Source organism: Natator depressus, chromosome 1 (genome assembly GCF_965152275.1).
Source record: "Natator depressus isolate rNatDep1 chromosome 1, rNatDep2.hap1, whole genome shotgun sequence".
In the NCBI taxonomy this organism is placed as follows: domain Eukaryota; kingdom Metazoa; phylum Chordata; order Testudines; family Cheloniidae; genus Natator; species Natator depressus.
Window position 1 is genome coordinate 67738055 of NC_134234.1, and position 22956 is coordinate 67761010.

Consider the following 22956-nt stretch of genomic DNA (forward strand, 5'->3'; position numbering starts at 1 on the left):
CGGATAGGAATTTCGGGTGTCTTCTTCCATGGAACAGATAGTAGAGGTGCAGCCTTCATACTTTTCCCAGACCAGTTGGAGAAAGTTTTCAGGCATCCCAAACTCTCGCAGTGTGGCAAAAACGTGCTGGTGGGGCAGCAATCCAAAAGCATTAGCCAGGTCGACCCACACTATGGCACATTGCTTCTGTGCCCTCCTGGCCGTGGGGATGGCAGTCTGAAGGACAGTTATGTTCATAGCAGCCTTGGCATATCATGAAGCCTTTCTGAATGGAGATGACGGCTCCTCCATTCACCGACCAGTCTGTGATCCTAGCCGCAAGGCAGCTGGCATATAGTTTGTACATGGTGGAACAGAGAGAGATGGGTCTCCAGTTGTTGGCGTCGTCCTGTTCACCTTTCTTGCGGACGAGCACCATCATAGACTTCTTCCAGGAGCTGGGAGTACAGTGGAACTGTTTGCATTTGTTGAAAATGGCAATTAGTACCAGGCAACCGGGGTCTCTTTCAGGGAGTTGTTGCAAATGTCATCTTTTCCTGTGGTTGTGTTTTGGTCTTTGTAAGTCTGGCCTCTACTTCCCATGATGTAAAGTCTTGTTCCCGGTCCTCTGCATAGTCAACCCAGGGTTAAAGCTAAAACAACAAACTTTACAAACTGTAGAAGAAATGAGCTAGCTATGGGTCAAGGGCAAGGAATGCAGACAATTACAAGGTTCTGCCTTGCAGCCATAGGTATTAAGAAACTCAGTGGGGGTTGAGGTGACCTTTGCCCATTATGGCCTTGGCTACAAGGAGCAAGAGGGCACTCAGGACACAGACAACTCCCAACAGACAAAACTATTCAAAATAAATCAGACCTTACATCAAAGCAGGGGCAGAAGCAGGATCTGTGTGGACAATGAAAGAAGAGCTTATCTTCATGACATCCCTCGAAGGCAAAGTGGTATTATATCCATTTTACAGTTGGGAAACTGAAGCAGAAAGATTACAGCCAATATTGTCAAAGTATTCACTAATTTTGGAGGCCTGACTTGAGACACCTAGAACTCGATCGTTTATTTTAGTAATTTTATAGCGCTTAATATGTTAGTGCACAGCTCCAATTTATTTCAGTTGCAACTGTGAGCATTCTGCAGAGCTCATGCCAGGTGGGTCAAGCAGGGCACCTGGAAAATAATGAACACAGATACCAGCCACCTGTGTTAAGTTTTTGTTTAAGTGACTTGCCCAGCACCACATAGGAACTCTTTCTTTAAGCTACATAAACCTCAAAACATTCTCTTTTCATGCATGATCCTGCCTCATTCACTACACAACTTACAGCTTCTGCAAGGAACAACGCATAGATCCTAGAGACAGCATCCCCATTCATGGCACAATATTGGTTCATTCCCAAAGAACTATCCATCCTATACAATGAATTAGGCAAGGGTCGTGTGCAGGGGGGGAAGTGTGATCATGTAACTGAAAATTATCAATGCATACACACAAGGGGGCCAAACTGCATGGGCAACTGAATACTTTCAAGTGCTTAAAAGAAAACTGTAATCTTAAAGTTAATATATGTATTTGTATGCAATTTCCTAGTTTTCTTGAGAAAAATTAGAAAAAAAAAAAACATTTTAATCACATGGAACCCTACTGATACCCATATAGATCAACAGTTTTTATATCGATGGCCCAGACCTTTCCCACCTGAGGTGATAGAATAATAGATAGCAGAAGAAAGCTGTTATTCTCTTATAACCAGCTACAAAAGTAGGATAAGACAATGTTTCAGCTGTTTACTAGACAAAGGAATGCTAAGACTCTGGAATGCTGGGTTACATTCCAAGTTCTAGAAGTGAGCATACTCTAGTGCAGGGGTTCTTGAACTGGGGGTTGGGACCACTCAGGGTGTCGCAAGGGTATTACATGGGGGGTTGCAAGCTGTCAGTCTCCACCCCAAGCCCCACTTCGCCACCAACATTTATAATGGTGTTAAATATATCAAAAACTGTTTTTAATTTATAAGGGGGGGGTCATGCTCAGATGCTTCCTGTGTGAAAGGGGTCATCAATACAAAAGTTTGAGAACTACGGCTCTAGTGGTTTTAGCCCGTCTTCCGCTGCCCATCGCCTGTGCCTCCAAAAGACCCCCCTAGTCTGTCTGTCAATTCCAAATTCCATAGCTTGTCTCTGCCCATTCCCTTGTACTCAAGTAATTATGATTTTTTTTAAAAGAGCAAAATATATATTTTGCTTAACTCATTCTTTGAAATAGTTAAGCCATTTCTGCTGAAACATTAAAAAAAATCTGCTTGAGGCAAACACCATACCAAACTTCAGCCATTCAGGCTGAAATTTTCCATGCTGAGTTACAAGCAACAAATAACAGGGTCTTATAATTGGAAAGTACTAGCAAGCCTTAACTATAGGTATTGCTGTCAGTTCCACCTACAATTTTAAATATGCTTTGGTTTATTAATTAAACAAAAGCTCAATTTCCGATAGTCTGGTTGTGACCACTCAACAGCACACGCTCAGGAGTCTTATTTTGTTGTTAAAAAGTGTAATAATATTGTACATACTTTGCATCAGTAAAAGGAAAGATCTGAGAGGCACAGGAATTTATGAAACCTGCAGAGATTCCTCGAGCCATGAACACTGATTTTACATTGAACTCAAAAATGTATTGACATTAGTTTGTTAAAGTTAGTTTTGGGGACTGTAATTTTTAGATCCTCCACAAATTAAAAAAGCTAAAAACTAAGGCAAAACTGATAGGCAAGAGCTTGATTTTATTGTGTTGTACTTGTTTTATTCACAATACAAATTCCTCTAGAATTAGACATTTTTAATAATGTTCTCTCTCACTACTTTTTGTGAAATTGATGTTATCCATCAGGTTGTCAAAAACAAAATATGTAGTTTGCAACCACAAAAAGTTGGAAGTATTATTCCACATACATGTTGAAACCCAGCCTTCTAAGAAATACTCAACCTCAGTCCTATGAAGCTCAAGAGGGAATGACTGTAGACTATATTTGATTTCACAGAGATAAGTGAAACCAATTTTACAGTTTTAGAACAGTTCATGTCAAGTTGAAAGCTGTACAGCTTTGATCTGTAGGTACAGTAATAAGTCTTGAAAACGTATTACTGTATATTTATTGCAACACTATATTGATGCCAGCTTCCTTGAACGTTATGCAAAGTTAGCTGCAAAACAAGAGTAATAATGTGATGTCGTGTAGTTTTGACATAAAATGCATTAGGCTTATACAAGACTGCAGACTGTCTTATATAGAGTGTCTACCGCAAACAGTTACTCTTTCCTCCTACTTCTCCCTGCATGTCTCTAAAACCTGAACCCTTTCTTTCCCCAGAAACTAAAATGCTTCTTTAATGCCTTGGTCATCTCCCACCTTCAGTATTACATTTACTTCCTCTGAGGCTGCTCCAGTTACCATATTCCAGTCAAATGAAGCTAAACAGTATCACTTTTAAATCTTACTCAGCTCACATTACTCCTTTCTTCAAATACCTTCACTAAATTCCTCTTGCATTCTCTGTCTAGCTTAAGCTTCACATCCTCATTTTTATAGGCTTCATCTCGTCTCTCACTTCCCACAACTAGCCCTCCACACCCTTTCCCCTGCCATTGTATTCTCCCTTACATCACCCATCATTTCCCTATCATTTTATATTGAACTACTTACATAAAATGTTGTTCCTAATCAAAGTATTCATTCATCTCAAATTCCTCCTCAAAATTTCCTTCTTCCACAAAATCAACAAATGCTAACCTCACCAGTAAATCTGAGGTCCTCCATCCATGATATTAAAAAGTGAAGGGTGTGGAGGAACACAGTGCATTTTTATATTGTCTGTTCACACTGCAAGTTCCACGTGTCTGTCACTTCTAAAACTTTTAAGTAAGCTTTTTTGTTAAAAAGACAAAATACATGTAAGAACTCCTGTTTTCTTTTCAGATAGACAATGTGAAGCAATGTTTTATTGTAAGAGCTTCTCTTTGTATCCTTGGAGAAGGGTGTGACAGGGTGTACCAGGTGTTGGGTGCCACCTGCTGGAGATGCCTCCAACTTGGCGCATCCCATATGAGGGTGGTTTGTTTTAGAGGTGACAAAAATGAGTTTACAACTCCAAGAACTGCCTAGAGAGGCCATCCAAAGGGATGGAAGCAGGAAGAAGCCAAGCAGGTCAGAGCAGGCCAGGTTAAAACAGCTCGCTGCTTCTTCCAGACATCAGTTCTGGGTGAAGCTGGGACAAGGGAGGAAAGATTTTTCCTTGTCTTAACCAGGAAACCCAGCTTCCTGAGAGGCTTAACTATCCCCTGCTTTTGGCTAAAGCAGCAAAAGACTGTTTTATGTTATGGAACTTTAAAGCCCAGGTGGCCATCTTGACATAAATATCTGTTTATTACTTTAATATCATGGCAAACCGACTTTGCAAGATGCTCCACTGGCTCAGGTGAGCTTGTAACAAGTAGACAATACCTTCTGTGCCCCATTCAGCACTGAGCCAATCACCCCACATAACCTAAAACTACACCTCAAAGATGAAAAACAGTAGTATCATGACTACCTTGTGGGGTCATTTTACATAATATGCTGAAACAAGCAAGCACATATGTATATAGATTGTGTTGGTGGTTTTTCTTCCAAAGCTAGCTTTTCAAAAGGGAAAAGTAATGCCTATTCCTGCTGTTTGTGTCCCGGTAAAATCATAGTGGAACATAACCATGCACCAATATCAAAGTAGCACCCTAAGTCCATACCTTTTACCATGAAGTGGAAGTAGGAGCTGTAAAATCAAATTTCAGCAGTGTGGGGGAGTAGTCTGTTTTTTCCATAGACTATAAGGCCAGAAGGGACCATTGTGACTACCTAGTCTGACCTGCAAAACACAGGCCATGGGATTTCCCTGAATTAATTTTTATTTGAACTAGAACATTTTAGAAAAAGCCAATTTTGATTTTAAAAAGGCTAGTGATGGAGAATCCACTAGAACCCTCAGTAACCCAACTGAGCTTCTTAGGGCTTGTCTTCACTTAAATTTTATAGCGCTGTAACTTGCTGGCTCAGGGCTGTGAAAAATCACCACCACCGCCCCCCCCCCCCCCCCGAAGCACAGCAAGTCTGAGTGCTTTAAAGCACTAGTGGAGCCAGGCTCCCAGCGCTTGGAATTAATCCCCTCAAGAAGGTGGATTATAAGGAGCACTGGGAGAGTTCTCTCCCAGTGCTCGTGCATGACCACACTCACACTTCAAAGCGCTGCCACAGGAGCATTCCTGCAACAGCGCTTTAAAGTTTCTAGTGTAGCCATGCCCTTAGTCTTAAAACTTAGCCTAATTTTAAAACACAAAGTTAGGAACAGTTATCCTTTCAAAGCAACTGGTGCATTAACAGCAATACAAGTCTTATGGAACAACCCTATACAAGGGAGACAGGCTGAAGTTAACCTCAGAGATGATCATTTCCCAGTAGATGAACAAAAACTAAAACATTCCAGGTGGAAGGAGAGGGGGGGAAAAAAAACGGTTACTTGCCTTTCATAACTATTCTTCTAAATGTGTTGCTTATGTCCATTCCCTCTTGCCAACAACTCTGATAGAAGGAGACGACGACGGATAATGGAATGGACACGAGCAACGTATCTCGAAGAACAGTTACAAAAGGCAAGTAACTGTTTTGTTTTTAATTCGAGTGCTTGCTCATGTCGATACCATTGCAGGAATCCCTGGTGGTGGCCTCAGAGTTCAGTCTTACAGATTGGAGTACTGCTCTGCCAAAACCAGCATCAGCCCAAGCTTGCTGGGTCAGCGCACAGTGAGAAGCAAACGTGTGGACCGACAACCAGGTCGCAGAACAGAAAATTTCCCAGATCAGCACCTGAGCGACGAAGGCCGATGATGACACCTGCGCCCTAGTCAAGTGAGCCGTCACGATCTCTGGCGGGGACACCTTTGCCAGCTCATAGCAGTAGCGGATGCAGGCTATGATCCAGGATGAGATTCTCTGGGTAGGCACTTGGCAACTCTTCATCCTGGCCATAACAGCAACAAACAGTTGTGTAGACCTACAGAACGGCTTCGTCCTCTCTGCAGGCCAATGCCTGCGCGACGTCTAGAGTATGCAGCCTGTGTTCCTCAGCCATAGTATGAGGCTTCAAGCAGAAGACTGGTAGGTATATGTCCTGACCAGTACTGAACTGGGAGACTACCTTGGGCAGAAAAGCTGGGTACAGACGCAGCTGGACCTTGTCCTTATAGAAGATCATATCAGATGGCTCCGATGTCCATGCCCTGATCTCAGACACCCTACGGGCTGAAGTTATAGCAGCCAAAAAGGAGACCTTCCAGAAAAGAAGCAGAAGGGAGCAGGTAGCCCGGGGCTCAAACCGGGGTCCCGTGAGTCTGGACAGCACAAGGTTCAGGTTCCAAGGAGGGACTGTGTCCCAGACATGCAGGTAAAGGAGCTCCAGATGTTTCAGGAACCGCGTAGTCATGGGATGGGTGAAGACCGACCTGCCATGAAACGGAGGATGGAAAGCAGAAATGGCCGCAAGGTGTACCCTGACAGAGGACAGCGACAGACTCTGGAGCTTAAGATGTAGCAAATAGTCCAGGATGTCTTGTATGGGGGGCCTCTTACATCCAGATGTGGCAATCCAAGGCCCAACACATGAACCACTTCCACTTAGCCACGTAGGTAGCCCTGGTGGAGGGTTTCCTGCTGCCCAGATGGACCTGCTGGACACTGGAAGAAGACGGCCGTTCTTCCCCACTCCGCCACGCAGAAACGAGGTCATCAAGTGCAGTGCCGTCAGGTTCAGATGCAGCAGATTCTCATGGTTCTGGGACAGCAGATCCAGCCAAAAAGGCAGCTGCAATGGGGTGGCTGCCAAAAGACACAGGAGCATGGCGAACCAGTGCTGCCGAGGCCATGATGGGGCTATGAGGATGACCGTCACTCTGTCTTGATTCATCTTGAGCAGGACTCTGTGGATTAACGGCACTGATGAGAAGGCTTACATCAGCACTGCCGACCAGGCAGCCCTTGTCCCTGCCCAGCACAGATGGAATGATCATTCATGGCGAGACTAAAACATTCCACTAAGGTGATCTTCCAGGACATTCTTGCTCTGGGCAGGTGGGCGACCACCAAACGAATGGCGTGCCACACACAAAAGTCCCAGAGGCTGAGCACTGACATACGCCTTCCCACTGGTACATTGCAACAGTATTGTCCATCACTACCTGCACCACCTTGGCTTCCAGGTGAAGCAAGAAAGCCTGGCACGCCACGTGAACCACCTTGAGCTCCCTGACATTCATATGGAGGGCTAGGTCGGGTTGCAGCCAACAGCCCGGGTGTTGTGCTCACAGAGATGGGCCCCCAGCCGAAATCCAACATGTCCAAGACCAAGGTGAGTGATGGTAGCAGGGTCATGAAGGGGACTCCCTGCAGCACTGACTTGGGATCCCACCACCAGTCCAGAGATGAGAGGACGTGTCTCGTCACCGTGACCACTCGGTCCAGGGGGTGCCTGCTTGGAATGTAGACCGAGGCCAGCCAAGTTTCAGGGGCCTCAGATGAAGTTGGGCACGGCTTACCACGTAGGTGCATGCTGCCCATCAGACACAGGCACATGTTGGCCATGCTGAGCGGCTGGCTCTTTATATGGCCGATCAAAACTGACATAGCTTGAAAGCACACTTCCAGTAGAAAGACGCTGGCCTGCGTGGAGTCTATAACCTCTCTGATTAACTCTACACATTCAACAGGTGTTAACATGGATTTTTCTGTGTTCATCAGGAGACCCAGATCACTGCAAGTGGAGCGCGCACCAGATCGAGGCTCCTCTGGACATGCTCCAGAAAACTGTCCTTGATGAGCCAATCGTCAAGATATGTGAAGATCTGGACCCCTCCATGCCTCAGGAAATGCATGGCACTGGTGGCAGCTTACATGAAGAAAAGGAGTACTTGTGGCACCTTAGAGACTAACCAATTTATCTGAGCATAAGCTTTCATGAGCTACAGCTCACTTCATCGGATGCATACTCCAGTGGCTCCCGGAAGCAGCGGTGTGTTCCGGAACTGGAGTAGGCATCCGATGAAGTGAGCTGTAGCTCACGAAAGCTTATGCTCAAATAAATTGGTTAGTCTCTAAGGTGCCACAAGTACTCCTTTTCTTTTTGCGAATACAGACTAACATGGCTGTTACTCTAAAACATGCATTTCATGAACACTCTGGGGGCTGAGGACAGGGCAAAGAGTAATACCGTCAATTGGAAGTGGCACCCCGCCACTATGAAGCACAGGAAACATCTGTGTCCCAGAAACATGGACAGGGAAGTAAGCGTCCTTCAGATCGAGAGTGGCACACCAGTCCCCCGGATCCAGGGAAGGGATGACGGAGGCCAGGGATGACGGAGGCCAGGGATACGTGCGGAAATTGAACTTCATGAGCGACTTGTTGAGGCCGCACAGGTCCAGAATGGGTCTGAGGCCCCCTTCTGCCTTCGGGATTAGGAAGTAGCAGGAGTAGAATACTCTTCCTTGCTTATCCAGAGGAACCTCCTCCACAGCCCCCAGGCTTAGAAGATTCTCAGCCTCCTGAATGAGGAGTTGCTCATGAGAAGGATCCCTGAAGAGGGATAGGGAAGTGGACAGGGGTGGGGGAGGAGAGGTGGCTGAAAATTGCAGGGTGTAGCCCCCACCATTATGTCCAGGACCCAACAGTCTAACACAACCCATGACCAAGCCGAACGGTAGGGGGAAAAGGCAGTTGGAGGAAGGGGAGGGAAGGATCTGGGCAGTTGGCTCCCGAGCGCACCCTCAAAATGAACCCTGGGGTTTCACCAGGCCAGGCTGTCCAGGAGAGTCGGATGACGAAGGGTGGCAGCGCTTAAACCCAACATCCCTTTTTCTCACAGGCCCATGTCGAGGCTGCCACTGTCTAGATGGCGAAGCAGCTGCCTGGATGTCTGAGGAGTGTGTATCCCCAGGGAGCGGAGAGTCACCCTCATATCCTACAGGCCACGCAGATGCACATCCGTTTGGTTGGAAAACAGGCCAACACCATCAAACGGGAGGTCCTGGATAGAGGCCTGCATCTGCTGGGACAGGCCGGCGGTCCGGAGCCAGGAACTTTGCCACAATCACCACAGAGGCGACCACTCAGGCAGTTGAATCAGCTGTGTCCCAACCCATCTGGAGAGAGCACCAGGCCGCTGCGGTCCCCTCTTTCACCAGGGTCGCAAACTCCTGGGCCGCCTCCTAGGACATGGAGTCCTTGAACTTGATGGGAGAGTCCCACAAGTTGTAACTGTAGCAGCCCAAAAGGGCCTGGTGGCTCAACACCCAAAACTGGAGGCTGGCCGTGAAATAAATTTTACAACCAAACAAATCCAGTCTCTTCGCCTCTTTGTTCTTATTGGTGGAACTGGTGGCCCCCTGCTTGTCCCTTTAGTTGGCTGCCAACACGACGACTGACACCGGTGGTGGGTGAGCGTACAAGTACTTGAACCCTTTTGTGGGAACGAAGTACTTCTTTTCCGCCCTTTTAGAGGTGGGTGGGATGGAGGACAGGGATTGCCAGATGGTTTTGACAATGTTCAGGACCCCCTTTTGTACCGGAAGTGCAACCCACGCTGGGGCGGACGTAGAGAGCACATCAAATAAATGTGTCCATCTGCTTCTCCATCTCCTGTGCCTTGAGGCCCAAGTTCAATGCCACCCTATGGAGCAACACCTGATGCTTGCAGAAATTGTCCTGTGGGCTAGCTCTGGAAGGCCCCACCACCACCTTGTTGGGGGAGGAGGAGGAGGATGATTGGACAACTGGGGAGGTCCGGCCGTGTCCTCACCCTTCAGGGAGGACAAGCTTGGAGTGGGTACCGGCTCCTCACCAGCACCAGCAGCTGCCGGGACGTCCTGAACCCTGCCTGGAGCTGTGGATACTGGGGAGCCACTTTCAGCCTGTCTGAAAGAGCCACCGAGGGTTGGCAGGAATGGGGTACCAGCCTGATTGGAATGCCCCATGCATTCCAATAAGGCCAATGGGTTGGCCACTGGCTCTGCTTCCAAGTCAGCCGTGGACACACCCTCCAGAGCCCAATCATGTTGCCTGGGCAAGGGGCTGAATTACACCTCCAAGCCTGAGATTTCATTACCCTCCAATGACCGGGGTGGGGGTGAGGAGGCTTGGGTCTGGAGACCGGTGCCAGGAATGATCCAACCGGTGCCAGCGGTAGGGGGAGCAGTGCCGCATCGGGGAGTGCCTTTGAGGCCTCGGCGATGGCACGACAAAGATCTGTGCTGGGGAGATCGACGACGGCCGAGTAAGCTTCGGCATGACGACAGGGATTGGGAGCATGGTGCCAATGACTCGTAGTGGTGAGCCGAAGACCTGGTTTGATGCGGAGACCAAGAACATTGAGACCTAGGGCTCTGTTTTGGCTCTGGAGACCGGTGGCGCTCGCCTGTTTTGTGCGATGCCTTGCCAGCAGGCTTGACCTCGCAGGGAGCCTTAGCCAGTTCCATTGCCACATGCGGTGCCACCTGCAACGAAGGCGCTCTCAGCTCTTCAAGTGCCAGATCAGTCAATTGCTCCATCGGCCTAGGCCCTTGACCGCTCCCCGGAGTCAGTGGGGGAGGAACGCCAAGCCCTTCAGTGGGTCCAGAGTGGGCGTAAGGCCCGAGCAGAGTCCTTTGCCCAGAGCCCTTTGGTTGGGCTTGGTCGGTGCCGCCGCCTTAGTCTTTTTTTCAGCAGCAGCTATAGGCATCGGTGCTGGGAGGACTCTGGTGCTGTAAGTGTGCTATGCACCAAAGTTGAAGCACTGGGTGCCAATTCGGGATGTGCCAACTCCGAAGCTGGAGGCAGGGCAGCTTGCATCAGGAGGACCTTGAGACAGATGTTGCGCTCTCTTTGCATCAGCAGACAGATGCGACAGCACTCCTTCACATGCGTTTGCCCGAGGCACTGTAGACACCTCTCGTGCAGGACACTAACAGACAGACCTGTTGCACAAAGAGCAGGGCTTGAAACTCAGAGACCGGGGCATGCCGTGCGGGGGGAAAAATCCCTGCTTGGACACTAACACTTAACTAACAATGATTAAACTATTTACAGGTAAAGCACAATGCTAAGCTAGACGAGAAACCACAGACCACTTGCAAAGCAAGTGAAAGAGGTGCTCCGAATGACCAGCATAGGCGGTAAGAGGGAACTGAGAGGGTGCAGGACCAGCAGCACCTGATTTTATGCGCCATGAATGCGGCACTCCAGAGGGCGCCACAGCCCAGCCCTACAAGTACCACTAAAGCGAAAGTCTCCGACGGCCGTGCACACAGGCGCGCGCACACCTACAATGGAATTGACATGAGCAAGCACTCTAAGAAGAACGTCTATGTGGACGAGCTGTTGGAACTGTAGTTGTTGGTGAACATTTTCTCCATCATTAAGCTCCCATAAGTTCCCTATCCAAGAATAGATATGAGTAATAACCCTTGGCGTAAGCCAAGGTATAGTCCAGAAATAGAGGTTGAAGGACTACTTGATCAACTTTAAAGTCTTACCTATGTAGTATTTCACCTTGAATTGTCAGTTGAAATGTGTTACTACTTATTCTAAACAATCTTGTTCCACCTTGTATTTAGCTGAGACACACTGTGTACGTTTCCCAGACTTGAAGAAGAACTCTGTGTAAGCTCAAAAGCTTGTCTTGCACAAGCAGAAGTTGGTCCAATAATAGATATTACCTCACCCACTTAGTGTCTCTCGTGTTCTAGAACCAACACAACTACAACAACACTGCCATCTCTTTATGGAGCATTCAGATGCAGCTAGAACTGACTGTTCTTTGGATATAAAAATTGCTTCACATTTTGTCCCTTATTCTCTTCTTGTCTGGGAAAAAAAAATTTAGCAGTCTATGTAAAAATTAGCGAACCTGAAAAAAACAATATGTACAGCCAGCTTTAAAACGGCAACAAACAGCATTACCATAAATTGATCAAACACCATCAAAGTATGCATACTTAAAATCCACCTATTCATTTTATTTAGAAGAGAATTTCTTATTATAAAATTCTATGATAAAAGGCTACAGAACATTGTTAAACTTTGCAATATGCCCTAGCAGATGGAGGCATTACCTGACGGGGTTACTGGTCAAAGACACCCGTAGAGATTCTAAGCAAGTGACAAGTCTTTCATCTGTTGCTCCAGATTTTAGTTCCAGGATGAATTCCTGTGCTGTAATCTGTCTGCTGCTCTTGAGGCTTCCCTGCAAGAGGAAAGTCACACTGATTTTCTTTCTGGTACACAATTAGTTTATACAGATGACCCAATACAGTTGCTATTTATGAGAAAACCTTGATTCCTGATGCTTAATAAAAAACATTTTAGGAACTACTATAACATAATCCAAAAATATGAGTAAAACGAATTGGTGGAAATATTTGAATCATATGTTGTTTCAAAGTTTTCAGTAAATATTTTTGACTGCAAATGAACCAAGCGAGAGTCAGAGAGCAACATCTGTCAGTAGGACACAGCCCAGGTATGTTCAGTGTAGCATATTTCAACTGTAAATCAATGTTAACAGCATAACAAAGGAGGTGAGAAAAATATATGGAATGTACCAAAAATACATAATTCAACCACAAAATGTATTGCATGAGGTGAGAAACTTGGCATATTATGGCTACTTGTTTCATTAACCAGAAAAACAGCAGACCCTTTGATTACCTCTATTAATATAAAAACATTAAAGTATGATAGAAAAGAGGGTAATTTTTAATGAACTAAGTCCAAGATTATCTTTGCAAAGATACTCATTTTTCATGTATGCTACATTGAGTAAATTTGTTATCTTCACAAATCTCAAAAAGTTAAGGTAGTGAGAAAAGTGACTAGAATAAAACAAGTGTTGAAATCATTATTTACATGTCTAATCCACTGATGCCTACCCATACTAGTTACTTTTTTTTGAAAGACCGAGGGTCCGGAAAGCAGACACTGTATCATGTGTAACACTGAAGGTAGGTTTTGTCCAACAAACCTGGTATATCAGCACTCAAGGAATGTCTACAAGTAACCAGAACTATTTAACCATATTAATCTATATGCTTTAATGCTCTGCCCTTTTTTTAAAAATTAAGCCAAACCTGGAAGAAAGTTAATTTCGCATCGTAAAGTGTTGAGGTGTCCTGTGACAGTGTCAATTCTATGACCATGTCTACACTACAAACTTTGGTCAATGGAAGTTACATCAGCAAAACTTTTTTTTTTTTTAATTTTACCCTTCTGCAATACTAGTTTTGCCACACAGTTAACCAAGTATCGTTGATTTTGTTTCAGAATTTTATAGTGATTAGAAGTTGACGTAAGTGTTAATACCTTGGACTACTCATGTATTTACCTTTCCTTTTATATACACCCAACTCATCTGCATACTCTGGATTAATTTTTATAATGATTAAAGCCCTATTTCATTTACAATATTGCGGCTCCTGCAATATTAGGCTTCCACAGCCTTCCCACCTTAGGTGGAGGCCTGTGTTTTTCTGTCATCTGCCTGAGCCAGGATGCCAGGTGAAAGATTGCCTATTGCTCTGTCCTACCCCAAGGGTCAGACCCACTTAAAACCATTAGTTGCTCTGCCCTGCTGAGGGCCTGAGTTCTCTAGACTGCTTACTGCTCAGCCCTACCAGAAGGCCAGAGCCTCATAAGAATGGTTGACGCTCTGCCCCACCAAGAGCCCTGGAAGCGCTAATTCCCCCTTAAGCTTGGTTGGACAGCCGAACAGTAGCAAGGGGGTGTGGCCCCCTGCTGAGACTGACAGGGTGAGTTAACCGTGGATCCCTACATCGGGGCATCCAGGACTAAGTCATCCTGTTATCCTGACTCCAGCAAAAGGTAGTCTCTCTTATGGTAGCTGGGTATCAATTCGCCAATGCCACCTGCCTTTCTGCCGCTCAACACTCTTCCGGACTATACCATCCCTAACTTTGCCTTGCACATTAACAGGTGCATCCCAACGCCCAAATTGCTTCGAATCATTCCCCTGTGAAATCCAGCCCCTGACACTGGATACTCTCAGAAATGCCAGATCATCTGCACCAAGAGGTACAGTACACCCCTATTTACCAGTTTTACCTTAAACCACAACTGCTCTAAACCACACAGCGCTTGTGAGCACTTGAACTTACTTTTGTTTTGTTCTCAGAAAGATGAAAGCAGCAAGAGCGGTGGAAACAAACGGTTACAGTACACAACAAAATCATAAAATGCAAACCTGGGTCTACATTTATGCATAGTTACTTCTCATATCTAATCAAGTAGATTTCTTCCAAAAAGTTCAGTCTGTTGCACAGCTTGCTGGTTTCTCAAGATCCAAATATTCACAAACACACCCCCCAATCCACGAGGCTTTTTCCTCAGTGAATGGTTTCTTCAGAGTGTTTCTTTCTCCTCTGTTTTATACTGAAAACAGCTTACTATTTATGTTCTCAGATAGGGCTAATCCTTATCCTATTGTAAAGATTATTTTTTTAACCTTTAAGTGGTTTAGATAGTTTATCATTCCCTCTGATGGTTACCCATCCAAAATCTTAATATTGTGCAAAGCTATTGAGTTGTGCATTGCATCAATAGCCAAATGGGGTGGGGTGACAACCCTCCCGTCCCCCACCCAAATGGGCCACCACTGAGACATCTTATCTCCAGGTGACCAATTTCTATTTCAAGTTCATAGAACATACTTTCAATATCAATACATTACTCCTTAAATATTACCCATACATACATCTCACAATGATTACAAATCTCACATTAGGAGCTCTCTGTAAATATCTTACATGTTACTCTTTATAGATAAATATCCTGTAAGACATGTGTTTGGTGCAGGTCTCAGATGAGAGATGTTTGTTAAAAAAAAAAAAAAGGGGGGGGGGGAGGAATCCTTCATAAAAGGGATCTCTGTCTCAGAGGTTGTGCGTTTATTTTGTACGGGGCATTTTGATGTGGTCAGAGTAAAGCAAAAGTAATTATGATTATTTGCAGCATGATATAGTGATTCATCTGTCAATGCCACAGCAAGGGAGCAAATGCCAGAACTCAGTACATGATGGTTTGCTGCATCCCCTTGTCAGATGGCATTTAAGAGGTTCTTGAACCACACTTGTGTAGTAATGCCATATTTATTCCAGCTGTCACATTAAATCCACATGAAAACAAATTTTAATAGCTCTGAGACAGGGACCATCTTTTTGTTATTATACAGTGATTAGCACAATGGGACCATGGTCCATGATTTGCGCTCCCAGGCGTTAATGTAGTTTGTATTCATAATAATAAAAGACAGTAAACTGGATCAATATACAAGCCCATATTACTCCTAACAACAGAAGAAAAAGGGTGGGGAATCCATTTACAGAAGAGCTTTCTGGAAACATTGCATTGACAGTCACTGGTCCAAATGCCCATGGTGTGCAACCAAGATTTGACAGTGCATGGGAGACAGTAATGTAAGTGAAAGCCTTGAAGGATTTCCCAAGCCATGCCCGTTCAGGTAACGTACAATAAACGTATCCAAGTGGTACTACTTTAACACTATATATTACAATGAAGAATGGAGTGGCTCCTTATTTGGTCACCAAAAATTACCTGTGATTTCTGTGCTAAAATTTATCCATCAAGAAGGAAAGAAGATGTAACCTATATGTGATGACCGCCATCTTGGCTAACACAACATTGATTGAAGTATGCACCTCCAATTCTAAATGCATGACTCTCTACAGCTTGAACTAAGCTCAATAGCTGGGGGCTGTAAAAGACTCATCTATCAATTAAGCACAGAGGGTAAGACATGTAACATGCTGGCCAGTAGGGTACATATGCAGAAATTCCTACATTTCAGAGTCATGATGCCAAAATAAGATTTGAATATTTTAAACTACTGACCAAGTTAGACCATACAAAATGTATTCTCCACGAACAAAATATTTACTTCATTTGAGTCTCATTGGTAACGAGCAGTATCAAGGAATTTGTACTTCGTTCATCTCTAGGGTCACTAAATTAGAGTGCCCAAAAATTTTCCAATACAAGTACAACTTGTGTCACAAAAACTAATTCAAAACGTAGAACTGTTCCACACTGGATTCATTTGAAAGACTTCTCTAAAATCTGCAAACCTTTACTTTATTTTGACATCTTATGTTTCATCTAATACATCAATTAGGTTTTGCTATGTGAACTAGGGGAGCAGTGGCAGATGAAATTCTGTACTGACAAATATAAAATAATTCCTTCTCGTGTGTATTGTTTCAAGTAGTCACAACACTTACTAGGTTCCCAGTTGGTTCCAACAACTCAGAAGAGAAACTGTAAAGCTCAGTGAAAACCTCTGCTCACAGTGTAGTGGTGGTCAAAAAGCAAACTAAGTATTAAGATGCATAAAGAAGGGAGTGGATAATAGTGAAAATGTCATTTAGATAAATCAGTGATATAACCTCACCTGGAATACTGTGTTCACTACAGGTTACAAAAAGGATACAATAGAAATAATGGGGGGTAAAGATACTGAGTAAAAGCAACAAGAATGACTGGACTACGAAAAATAGTTGCTACGAAGAGAAATAGAAAAGAAACGATTTAGAAAGGATAAATAAAATAGTGACATCATAAAGGTACACAAAATAAACAACAATACTGAAAAGGTCAATCAGACATGTATAGTCACCTTGTCAATTCTAAAGTAAGGGTCATATAATGAAATTGAAGAATGGCAAATTTAAAAGTAATATGGAAAAAAAATTTTCACAAAATGCACAAGTAGTCTGTGGAACTCATGGCCTCAATTATCACTAAGATCAAGAACTAAGTAGGATTCAAAATAAAAAATTGGACATTTGTGTGTCTATATGACCACTATTAGACACAGAATACCGAGTTAGATGGACCCTGGTCTGTTGCAGTATGCACCTTCGATTTTGCTAAATAACATTGCACAAATTGAAATTAACTAAAACAATATAAAATGGAGAAGAGAGTCAAGTTTAAAGGACGCATGATCAGCCAAGTAAAAACGAAGTTACTTTAAAATAGTACTGCAAAGTAACACTGTAACTGAAGCGTCAGATGTTTGCAAGGGAACTTATTTGTCCCAATTGACAATAATACCTTTACCTTACAGCAGTGTTTCCCAAACTTGGGACGCCGCTTGTTCAGGGAAAGCCCCTGGCAGGCCAGGCCAGTTTGTTTACCTGCCGCGTCCGCAGGTTCGTCCGATCGCAGCTCCCAGGGGCCGCAGTTAGCTGTGCCCGGCCAATGGGGGCTGCAGGAAGTGGCGGCCAGTATGTCCCTCAGCCTGCGCCGCTTCCCGCAGCCCCCATTGGCCGGGCACAGCGAACCACGGCCAGTGGGAGCCGCGATCGGCCGAACCTGCGGACGCAGCAGGTAAACAAACCGGCCCGGCCCGCCAGGGGCTTTCCCTGAACAAGTGGCATCCCAAGTTTGGGCAACACTGCCTTACAGGATAAACTCTGCCCAACATATACAGACAACTTCCACTGTTACCTAAAGATATAAACAAAACTAAAATGTGGTGCTCTAGGACATTTGCATCTAAGGATTGATATTAGTCCAAAAATTATGCATTATCATCCCTCCAAACATACATATAAAAGTAGTAAGTACACTAAACTTTTCATAGGCATATTTTTGGTGTATTTTAGAAGTGACATACTTACAGCCTTTGAAGCAGTACTAATATATTGCATCACCATTTCTTTTTTGGTATTGAAGTCCTTTTCTCGCAACGGTGTTTTTCTGTCTTCATTTAAATTCATATCTTCCTATGGGAAAAAATTGAAAGAACTTGATTTAGCCATCCGTGTGTCTGACAATAAGGATCTTAATGAGGTCCTACACTTTGCTGAGTAGGTATATATGAACACGTTAAATGTGAAATTTAAGGAAAAAACCCAATGAAAAGTCAGAATACTAACAATGAGGAAACCGAAGAATCAAATACAAAATATCTACTTAAGCAATTTAAAACCATGAAATCGGAAAAAGTATTTAAAAAGTTTTCTTTAATTTTCAAGGAAGATGTGTCATGGTTTTACCCACCCTATTTGGCAATTTCAGCAACACCACAATAACCTTAGTCCTGTAGGGAATTTGCAATGCAGCAGCACTAGCAGTGTAGTAGTTCCAATTTAATCTCATCCTAGGAATCATATGCAAAATGGACACATTGCATTGGATCAAGTGTTGGGATGGGAGACCTGTATTTAAGATTAGATGCAAACAGCACAGTCACACTACCTCCTCTTCAATCACCCAAAACAGTAAGGCCCTTGTAAGAGTACCACAGAGTTGTAACCATATGCACCAAAAATCAAGACTGCAGTATCAGTCATTTTGGAAAAATGTATGCAAGATTAGGGCAAAAAAAATTATCTTTGCATCTTTTGTAGAGCAAGTGTCGCTGCCTTTTGTCATACCTGTAATTAGACACCCAAATTACAATCATCATCTGCAGTGCAGTGATCACACAGCAGGATTTTTCCCCCACATATGCCCCTGTCAAGAATATTTCAGACTCTTTTTGGATGCAGATCTTGCTACTAACATCCATGCCTGTCAGTCACCATGAGATGAGATTACTTCACTGCATCCAAGTACATTTTAAATCCTTTTGAAAACTGAAACTGGTGTATAACTTGCTACAGAGTTTCCTGCCACGAGCTCATTATGCTAGTGCTCTGGAATCTGTACCATATACGTGTGAGTTTCTGCACACAGTTTTAAGTTACTGATTTGCTCTATGAAGCAAATGATTTGCACCTGCATATCTCAGAGGCAGCCTCTCCCCCTGTCCCATATTATCTTATCCTTTTATGCTACAGTATCTAAGGGTCTTCCAAATAAAATAAGCAGCAAGTCCATAATAGACTTCTTGGAGTCTGTGGCACTCTTCCCTTTCCATGGTAAAAATACTTCTTGTTTTGTTTTTGATTTTATTAATTTACTTATGTGTTGCTTCGATTGATTTGTTTCAGGGAAGCTGTTATGTTGGTTGAGGTTTTTATGTGCCAAAACAGGGTTTACAGGTCTTTCTGAGGGAGTAAAAATAGGCCTTTTTCAAAAAGAAAGTTTTTGCAGCATTTTCTAAAGCTCTAGCTTCACCTAAGAGCATCTGGAAATTTGGTCCATAGCTAGGATTTCCCCCCAGCCAACAATTCTTTGTCCCCAGTTCTCACGCACTGAATCCTGGGATCTGGAATCTGCACTGTCCTAGAAGAGTGAAGCCTCGCAGTAGTTCATAGGTCAAAATTTAGTCTTCAACATCATGGAGGCTCAATCTATTGATCCCTTTGAAATTAAAATAAAAGCCTTAAACCAGCATCAGAAGCTGACTAGGGAGACAGAGCAGTGGCTCTCAGCCTATTTACCATTGTGGACCACACCCAATACTACCGATATGGCCCTGAGGATGTCACGTGGGCCACAGCCCTGTGCTGATTGGGCCACAAAATGTCCCGCGAGCCGCAGGTTGAGAACCACGGCAGTGAAGGGACTCAAGCACTGGCCTGATGTGCTCATAGCTGCCTAAACCATGCAGAAGGTGGGAAGCCACATTCCTTGCCAGCTGGAGCCTGTGCTTTGTCATCTTCACATTCGGCTTCAGATACAGTGAATTACAATAATCCGGCCTTGAGCTGACAGATATATGTAGGACTGCGGCCAGGTCCTCAGCTGGGAGCAAATTACACATATAACTTACAAGCTGAATGTGAAAGGAGGCATTTTTAGATGCTGACACTACCTGGTCATCCAAGGCTAGTGAAGACTGCTGCAGCTATTCTCAGATTAAACTCATGAGATGGACCTCCGTCAGTTCAGGCAAGGCGACTGCTAGTCATTAAATTTTGAAGATGGGGCAGTTGTTGACTCAGCCTAGTCAGAAATAATACACATCTCTGTTGGTCCTTCAAGACATGCTGCGAACAACTCTGTTCTCCTCAGCTTTTAGGGAAGGAGACGTGCAAGGAGAGCTACTATTTTGTGATATGGCAGGAAGTAAGTATTTGGTTTTCATTATTTTTTTAGTCAGTGAATTGTGCCAAGTATATAACCATATCACATCCTAAGGATCTAACAGTCCGGTTCAGTGAATGGGGTCTTTTTTGAGAGACCCAAAAGCAGTACCAAAAGATCTATTTGTAATCTCATTTTTGTCCTATCACTGAGGTTTAAAATATTTAGCCATATTCCCATGCAGAACATAGTTAAAGTAACTTCTCATTCCACACACTTTCCAGACTCTAAAAGATATTATTTAAAGGAAATGGTATCAGGAACCGTTTAACAGGGCTTGTTATTTTGGGGGTGGGGAGAGACACCATTTTCTTTTCATGTTACATATGTTGAAAATTTCTTCAATCACCACCACCACCACTTCCATAACCGCATTGGTCATTGGGGCACCATCACTGATGAGCAACCAACCAATTGTCTCCACCCCTGATGATTGTCTGTCAGTGCTTGAGTCTCCATGAAGTCCATTCCTGTCCACTCTTATATTGTCAATCCATCTCTTCTTCTGTCTACCTCTTCTTTTCTGCTCTTGTACTGTCCCTTGGAGGAGGACCTTGGATAGGCCAGATGATCTTCTTACATGGCCGTACCACTTCAGCTTGCGCTTCTTCACAGTCATCATATGACCCAGCACATTGGGTGATGAGGTTGCGGACCCCTTCATTAGTGAGGTGGTCGAAGTAGGAGATGCCGAGGATTTTACGGAAGCATCTCATCTGTGCTACCTGTATTTTCTGTTGAAGTTCTGCCGTAAGGGTTCATGTCTTGCACGCATAGAGAAAAATGGAGATACCCAGTGCACGCAGAAGTTTCAGTTTGGATTCTAGAGAGATGTTTTTATTCTTCCAAATTGGCTTTAGTTTTGCCACTGTTGCTTGCGCAGTTCTTGCCCAAATTTCTGCCTTGGATCCTTCATCAGTGATGATTGCCCCCAAATACTTAAACTGTTTTACTGTCTCCAGCTCTTGTCCACAGACAGTAATATGTGAGCTGATCCCATCACATTTGTTTGTCATCAGCTTGGTTTTCTCTGCACTGATTCCATATCATATTTTGCAGAGGTTTCATCTGAACTTTTCACACGGTCGGCAAGTTCATCTTTGCTGCCTGCCAGGCCATCAATGTTGTCAGCGAACCAAAGATTTGAGATTCTTCACCCCACAATGCTGACTGTGCACATGTGATCTTCTAGGGCATCAGTCACTAAGCACTCCAAGTAAATGTTCAACAGTGTGGGCGAAAGAAGGCAGCCTTGTCGGACTCCAACAGTGGTGCGAAACCATTCTCCTGTTGCACCATTGACAAGAACTGCACTGCTGGCCTTGGCACACAGTTGTTTAATGGTAAGAATAAGCTTACAACCAACATTGTACTTCATGGTTTTCCAGAGAGCTTCGTGCCATACTCTGTCAAACGCCTTCTTGAAGTCAACAAAGACGTGGTAGGTGTCCTGCTGGTGTTGTAAGTACTTCACACATAGAACACAAAGGTTGAAAAATCTGTTCTGCGGTACTTCTTCCAGCACAAAAACCAGCTTCTTCTTAAGCAATGATATTCTCGGTTTGTGGCTTCAATCTGTTCAATATGACTTTCAACATCACTTCACTAGGATGGCTGATTAAGCTTATGGTCTGGTATTTTTGAGACAATTGCAGGTTGCCTTTCTTTGGCAGAGTGATGATTAGTGACTGTGCTCACGTGGAGTGCTACTCACCCATCTGCCAGATCTTTTTGAGTACATCTATTACTATTTCTTCTCCGAATTTCATCAATTCAGCTGGGATATTGTCAATACCTGTAGCCTTTCTGTTCCTGAGTGATTTCACAGCTGTGTCCACTTCTTCACGCAGTATTGGAAAGTCATCCTCCTCTGGTGAATCTGGGCTGTCTAAGACACTCGGATCTCCATGTGTCTGGTGGTTGTATAGATCAGACCAGTAGTTTGTCCACCTATTGATGATGACCCTTTCTTCTTTAAGACTGTTCCTTTCTTTGTCTTGAATTGCGTTAGCTTTGGTCCATCTTTCCGAACCTGGAAGCCTTGTTGGCTATTTTTATTATTGATACACTCTTCAATTTTAGAGCATTGTTTTTCAATCCATATCTCTTTGGCCACCTTCATTCCTTTCTTGATCTTTCTGCCAATTGCTCTGTATTTATCAGCTCTATCAGTGCTGTTCTTGTCTCTTTTAAGTTCTCTTCTAATATCATACACTTGTGACCCATGGTTTTGTCTTCTTACGATATTTCCCAAGGATGTCCATTGCTGCCTCATTCATTGAAGCATTGAAATTGTTGGTCATTGTTTCTAGGTCTTCCTCTAGAGCAAGCAGCGGGGCACATTTTCCGCCCATCATTGCTTGGAATGACTCTTCAATGTTTCAGTCTCTGAGTCTTTCAGAGTCAAACGGTTCTGGTAAACTTTGACCTGATGATTTTCCTTAGCTGCAGCCAAAAATTTAGCACCAAAGGTCATGATCACTTCCAATATCAGCACCAGGGAATCTCCTTGTTTTAGCTCTGCTAATCCCAAAATGAAATCTGTTTTGCACCATGATGTAGTCGATCTGGCTGTTATATAGACCATTAGGTGAATGCCATGTTGATCGTCTGAATGCTTTATATGCTCCTAATGTGTTTGCAAGAACCAGATTGTTGTAACTGGCAAACCCCACAAGTCTCAATCCTCTCTCATTGGTTACCACATTTCAGAAAGGGCCACAATAATCTCACCAATCTGCCTGTGCATCAGTTCCCACTTCAGCATTCCAATCTCCTTGTACAATCAGGATATCTTTCTTGTGTACCTTATCCATGTCTTGGAGCTGATTGTAA

At 44.0% G+C, this 22956-nt stretch overlaps 1 protein-coding gene across 1 annotated transcript in view; it reads right to left on the reverse strand.

The window, feature by feature from the left end:
* The window catches only part of DIAPH3 (diaphanous related formin 3), a 541978-nt gene that overhangs the window by 469314 nt on the left and 49708 nt on the right, over positions 1 to 22956 (reverse strand). The window contains exons 3-4 of the mRNA XM_074961715.1: positions 17766 to 17870; positions 12165 to 12295 (exon numbers count right to left, since the gene is read on the reverse strand). Coding sequence (XP_074817816.1) covers positions 12165 to 12295; positions 17766 to 17870 — 236 coding nt within the window. The remainder of the gene's footprint in view (positions 1 to 12164; positions 12296 to 17765; positions 17871 to 22956) is intronic.